This window comes from Rhagoletis pomonella, unplaced genomic scaffold, assembly GCF_013731165.1.
Source record: "Rhagoletis pomonella isolate Grant_MI unplaced genomic scaffold, Rhpom_1.0 Rhpom_scaffold_07025, whole genome shotgun sequence".
Lineage (NCBI taxonomy): Eukaryota > Metazoa > Arthropoda > Insecta > Diptera > Tephritidae > Rhagoletis > Rhagoletis pomonella.
This window is the reverse complement of record NW_023465555.1, coordinates 697-7905: the sequence shown is the minus strand read 5'-3', so window position 1 is coordinate 7905 and position 7209 is coordinate 697. Positions and strand designations below refer to the sequence as shown.

At 37.5% G+C, this 7209-nt stretch overlaps 1 protein-coding gene across 1 annotated transcript; it reads right to left on the bottom strand.

Annotated features, from left to right (window-relative positions):
* Positions 1–2122: 2122 nt before the first annotated feature.
* On the bottom strand, positions 2123–3171 carry LOC118755684 (V-type proton ATPase subunit D-like). Its single transcript, XM_036490510.1, has one exon. The coding sequence runs from the start codon at positions 3169–3171 to the stop codon at positions 2341–2343; it is 831 nt and encodes a 276-aa protein (XP_036346403.1). The 3' UTR covers positions 2123–2340.
* Between the last annotated feature and the right edge of the window lie 4038 nt (positions 3172–7209).

Below are 7209 nucleotides of genomic sequence, written 5' to 3'. Positions count from 1 at the left end.
GATGAGATTTTTTTAGTAACTAAACTAAACTAGAGCAAATTCTACAGAAAACGCTAAAGAAAAAAATTAAATAAATATATATGCATGTATGTAACACCTTGTTGCTCTTGTTTAAAGGATTTTGTAAGTTAGTTTGAAAAGCGTAACAAAGATGAGTGAGCAACGAAAATAAATGTAAGTTTAATTCCAAAATGGATTGTAGCGAATGGGAAAATGTAAACAGCAAAGTTGCAAGCAGCACGAGGAAGGCGAGATATTCTACGAAAAAGTATGAAAAAACCGTTGAAACATATATGCACGTACATATGTAGTTACATAAACAAATGCATATTCATACATAAATAAGAGAAAGAGCCCCATATATGGCCGTGTTTATAAAATGTAACTCACACCAAGGACGAAGCGGAATCATGTAAAAATACCTGAATTTAATCCCTCATTATGGTCGCTTTCCGTGACTATGAGGTTGAAACTATAAAATTCGTTTGTTAGCCGACGACTAACTCTGCGCCAAAATAGCCGGATGCAGCAAAGTGACGATGTAAATGTTTTGAATACACTATGTTAACTCATTGCTGCATAATCGGATAACCCTTTAGGAAATGTTAATTGAACTCATCTTTAGAGGTGAAGCAAAAATTTAGTCATCCCTTAATTGAAGCGATTTTAAAGCGCAGTTTCTACAGAAACAGTCCGAACATTACACAGCAAACATTGGCCGTCATACTTATGAATTGTATATCTACACACATATGCCTGTATACGCATGTAAAATAAATACTATGAACTCAAAAATTCCTCCGAGTCCTTCTAAATAGTACATCATTTTTTGGCTTAGCTCATGCAAGCACCGCAACCCTTTCAAACACGTACCACTTTTACAGGCCTAAGCATGTAAGTCAGTTGTAAAAGTTAATGCTTTTTGTTGACATTGTTTGTTTCATTTACCGTCGTTAAATATGCTAAAAAGCTTACTTTTCCCCAGCTGCTTCTCTATTGTGTTAATGCGAACATGGTAGATGCATTAAATCGTAGTGAAAGTCTTTTGCGTACCACAGGTGGTATGCGCAACATTTGTATATATACAAAATAAATACAGGTATGCTCTTGCAAGTACAGTTAAACTTTATTATTATGTATTAGTATTTCGGGACACCCTGCTTGAACATAATGCAGCGGTGAAAAGGGAATCAAAGAAACACACGATTGCAAACGTGCATACATACATACGCACACCGTCTTCAAAAGAGTCACAACTCAAAATAATACGTTTGTCAGAAAATAGGAATTAAAAGTAGCCGGAATGGGCGGCATCGGGAAGGTCTGTCGGGATGGGACCAAAATAATTTCCCGACACTCCCGATAAAAGCGCAATCTTCGAAATTTAGAAAATCTTCCTTAAAAACTTTGTTAGAAATATGCACTTTTTATATTTTATTGAGACGAAAACGAACAGCAAAGAAAAACCAAATAATCGGAAAATTCCAGATCATTCATTATATTTTTATTTTTATTCAAAATTAATTTGAAAGATATGTGCATTTTTCTTAGTGATACATTTCGGGACCCACGGGACCCGCGGGACCCGCGGTAAAATTCTGAGAAACGTCGGAATGGGCGGGAACAGGACTGAATACTTAGTCCCGTATCCATCTCTAGTCTAGTTCTAGGCTAGTTCTCTTCCGTCGAAGTATAGATTTTATTTACATTTTGCCTTATCCTGAGTATTACCCGAAAAAAAATTCACCCGAAAATATTTATTCCGCCCATAGTATGTAGATACATGGAAACCGGGCGTGAAAAGTGAACCGGTGAAATTTACCGCACTAATTTGTCAATGAAATCGCAAACCGCCGTTAACATGAGTTTCATTTTTCCCGAGACGATTCAGTTTTCACTTTTGGTTTGCATGTAGACATTTACTATGGACGGATGAGAAATTTTCGGTTGAATTTTTTTTTGGAGCGAAACTCAGAATAAGACAAAAAATATCAACAACTTTTATATTGGTTTAAGTTTCGAGAAATCCCCCAAATTCGAGTGTACGTTGAGTAGCGCATCGACTTTCTGTATAAGCACATACTATGAGTATGTAATATACTGTACATGTACATATCTGTGTATGAGTTTGCATTTTATTTAAATATTCTCGAATAATACAATTCTGCATGCTGTATTTATATATGTACTTATTTCATCTGCCTTTTACAAATCCTTACACACACTCCCCTACCAATAATTCTGGTCAGCTTGACTACCTTCTCGTTGCTGCGCGCTCCCTTCCTCCCAACTCTCCTTCGTTATGGACGGCATTTCATGTTTGCCGCCTTCATTCGTACGTCAGAACTTCATAGCTTCTCCAGCACCAGCGTTCTCCCTACTTCTCTGCACCATCGGTAGAAATTCGTTTATGTCAAAGTCTGCCGCTAAACCAGGAGTTACTATCGACGATCGTCTATGCTTCTGCTGCTCTTCGAGAACAGCCAACTGTTCTGGTGTCAGATTTTTCAATTTGATAAGCTGCGTGAATTTCTCTTTCGCTTTGCGTTGCTTCCCCTGCGAGCGCTTCAAACGATAGAAGTCCTCACGTTCATACTCTTCCAATTCGTCTCGAATGTAGGTGATTGTATTTTGAAAGCGTGGAATCACAACAAATTCCAATCCATTGATGCGCATGTTGTTTTGTCGCGCTCCATCTTGTAGCGCATTCGCTGTGTACTCCAGCGATGCCAGCGCAATGAGCGTTCGCACGGCATCTTGGTATCGGGCGCGCACTACTTCCACTTGTTCGCCGCCACGTGACAAACCGGTGAGGGGAAAGCTTCCCGGACTCTCCACGAACAGCTGAAACTGCGGCAGTAAGAGACCAGCAATTCTTGTGTTTTTTATACGCATGTAAATGTCTGCTTTGCCTGTGTTCAACAGCTCGCATGCGCGTAAGTCTGCGTCGAGAAAATTCGCTTTTGCCATCGAGAAAATCGCATTAGCCATCACTTTGTCCACCACCGCCTGTGCGGCTTCCAATTCGGCCACTACTTCACGCAGCTTGAGTTCGATAGCATCGCGTTTCCGTTTGAGCAGATTCAGACCGCGTGTGGCAGCCATAATGCGCTGATTCATCAGCACGAGATTGGTACGCGAGGGAAAAATGTTGACGCGGTCGGTTGCCATTTTTTTTGTTTTGTATGTACTTTTGCTAGTTTTATCCCTCGCGTTTTGGTTTTATTTTGCTGGAATACGAAATCTAATAACAGCAACAAATATTTTTCCGTTTAAAAATTATTAAATGTTTCAAGAAATTTGGTTATTTTCCAATGCCAATATTATTATTTTTTTTGGATTTTGCTTTTGCTTTCGTATACAATTCACAATGAGAATACGAGTAAACCTAAGCTGAATGTTGTATGTCAAAGAGTTCAGGTGTTCGTCCCTTAAAATACACCAAGGGGAGGCACCTACAGTTTTACGCCGACTCCGAACGGCGATTGTATTTTTATAAGAAGCTGTTTTTCATGGCAGAAATACACTCGGAGGTTCGCCATTGTCTATATTTTTTGTTTTCCTGATGTTGCTTTGACCTGGGATTGAACCCAGGCCCTGCGGAGTGAAAGCGCGCACTGCTAACCACAGCGCAGCCAAAGAGGGTGTGATGAAAAAGGTATAAATACCTATATATAGACCTGCAATACTAGTAGTTTGGACATTTTCACTTCGTTTTCTAAATGTGAATACTAATGCATCAAACCTAATCGTCGCTTATAGTTCAAAATGAACCTTATATAAGGTCAAAAGGAGTCTCATAAATATATATATGTACACATCGTCGTTTAAAGTACAAAACCGCGTATCAACAAAATGCAAAGCCGCGTATGTGAGGTTGTATAAATTATTTTCTAGTGAGTAAAAACACTCATATTTCAAAATGATTATCTTTTTTATAAAGCAATCGCAATTCTGGCTAGTATATTTCAGGACGAATGGATAAGGATTGAGCCAAGGGCTTGTGTGATCTCATCCATGATAAAAACATATCATGCTTTTCTTGAAGCTGACGTCGCAACGCCACTACTGTCGCTGCTGTCGTTCGTAGCACGGCTTTCATTATTTACGGCATTTTAATGGAGAAAAATGTTTAGAAAATTCACATACTTAGTAAAATACATACTTACACACATACACACATATATGATTTAAAAGAGATACTTGGCAAGGCAATTTAGAGCGATTGTGAAATGGAAGCCAAGATAGACGGTGCAGACAAGAAGCTATTATTACATATAAGACCAATAGAAGGAACAACGAAAACAAATATACCAAATTGGGGGAAATTTCGTGAATTATGGCTACGAGCCATAGACAAAAAAAGTATTTTTGAAATATTTGAAGGTGGTGCCGATATCAGAACGGTATTGAGGTAGGGACTTGGGGTTATACGGTCGAAGCCCCAGCTTGTAAAAAGCACACATACACACATACATACGTACTTATTTTTGTACATACATATATGTATACATGCGAGTGTTTTTACAGCACAAGCGTTGTCGCAAAACTCTTTATTATTTTTTTGATTAGTCCTCCTTAATCAAACTGTATTTATCTAGGTATTAATCTATTCACGCGCATTCCACAAATATTTTAGTAACATTCGTGGAAGTTAAGTTTCGAGGTATTCAACAAATTTTCAGCGATTTCATATAAAATAAGAAAATACTCCAATTCGCTCGGTACATCTCCACATCCTGTGAGTAGGTACGCACACAAAATTGCGGAAAAAAATTATAAATATTTTAAATACATAATTTAGAAAGTCTCTGAGAAGACCTCCAAATAGCTAAAGATTATTTGCATATGTACATACATATGTGTGTATATCTATATGTATATATGAAATATGCATTTCATTTCATTTCTACTCGTTGCAGTTACCATACTTGTTCATTTTCATATCCATTTTCATTTTCATTTTGCCGTCTGCTCTTTCTTTATATTTACAAATCACTATTGCCTGACGATCATGACCTTTGCCACATATATGGGTATTCAGTTTGTAACATACATATAGTACATATACATACAAACATATGTAAATATATAGTTTTGCATACATACATACATCGTTTTCATCTTTTAACCTTAAAATACGCGACAGATGATAATTTTTGCTACACCTTCTACGCCCCCTACAGCCGCTACATTGCCAACGTCCGCTGTCTGCCAGAAAGGAACTATTTGCTGCTCGCGCGGAAATAAACGCTGAAAAAAGTGGTAGAAGGTTGAGGCGAAATTTTTGAATTTCGACAACAGATTGAGGTCAAACATGCACATATAGCTGTATACATATAAATCTATGTACATGCACACGTACATACATGCCGGTGTGCATCGTTAGAGGCATAAAGGCAGTTGTTTGCCCTTGACTTCGCTAGTACAGCAATGTGAAGAGCATCTGATGCCTACTACATACATATGTACATCTGTAGTAAGTATGTATGTAATCATATGTAAAAATATATATATATTTTTATACCCGAGCGCACTTGTGCACAAGGGTATATTAATTTTGTTCACATAACGGTTGTTTGTAACAGCCAAAACGAATCGAGATAGATATAGACAAATGTATACATAAATGATCAGGATGAAAAAAGAAATCGATTAAGCCATGTCTGTCTGTCCGTCCGTCTGTCCGTCTGTCCGTCTGTCCGTCTGTCCGTCTGTCCGTGTACACGATAACTCGAGCAAAAATTGAGATATCTTAACGAAATTTGGTATGTAGGTTTCCCTTAATCCAAGGTAGGTTGGTATTGAAAATGGGCGAAATCGGACTTTAACCACGCCCACTTCCCATATAACGGTAATTTCCAGAAATACGAAAACTGCGATATTTTAGTAACTACTAAAGATAATTCACTCAAAATTGATATTTATAATAAGTTTTAGACGAAAAATAAGAATATTATAAATTTTTGGAAAATGGGCGTAGCCACGCCCACTTATGGTTATATGTGTATATCTTGGTAACCGCTACACCAATTTCTTCCAAACTTGGCACAGTTGTTGGCCTTCGCACAACATACTAAATGGCCGAAAATTTTTAAAATCGCTCAATAACCACGCCTACTTCCCATATAACGGTAATTTTCAGAAATACGAAAACTGCGATATTTTAGTAACTACTGGAGATTATTCGCTTAAAATTGATATTTACAATAATTTTTCGACGAAAAATAAGAATATTATAAATTTTTGAAAAATGGGCGTAGCCACGCCCACTTATGGTTACATGTGTATATCTCGGTAACCGCCGCACTAATTTCTTCCAAACTTGGCACAGTTGTTGGCCCTGGTACAGCATAAAAAAATCGCCGAAACTTTTTAAAATCGGTCAATAACCACGCCCACATCCCATATAACGGTAATTTAGAGAAATACAAAATCTTCGATAAATCAGTAAATATTGAAGCTAATTTATTCAAAATTGATACTTGCAACAATTCCTTACCAAGAAATACGTTTATGGTAAAATTTTGGAAAATGGGCATGGCACCGCCCACTTATGATCACATATATGTATATCGGTAACCGTTCTACCAATTTGTACCAAACCCGGTGTGGTTATTGTGCTTGCCACGTGTAAGCAAAACGTTGAAAATTATTGAAATCGGACTAAAATAACGGCCGCTTCTCATATAACGGTAAATTTCAGAAATGCTTGAAACTTCAATATTTCGAAATTGAAGGACGCTAATTTACTCAAAATTGATACACCCCGGCTTACCATCTAGCGGAAGGTTTCGGAAAGGTGAAAAAACATATTTAATACTTGCGCCGGGTATTTAATGTTCGGCTCCGCCCGAACTTAGACTTTCTTACTTGTTTTAAATAAATTCGAGTGTAGCCGCTGCACTTACATAGTTATCTGCAAAGTAATAATTTTCATTACTGAAAAAGTAAAAATAAAAATCTTGAAACTGTAATAAAAGCCAGCATATTTTTGTCATTTCCTATAGCAGCAAACTAAGCTCATCTCATCTACGCCTTCATATGTATATTCATTTGATCTTCTTTCTTTCCCTTTTCGCATCCGTTTAGCTGTCATCCAACAAGTAAAAGGGTACTGACTAAAGTGAAGTAGCGCAATCAACTTCCACTGGCACTTTGCAGCAGCAGCGTTTCCTTGAGCACATGTTAGCTTCCTTTTCTTTTATC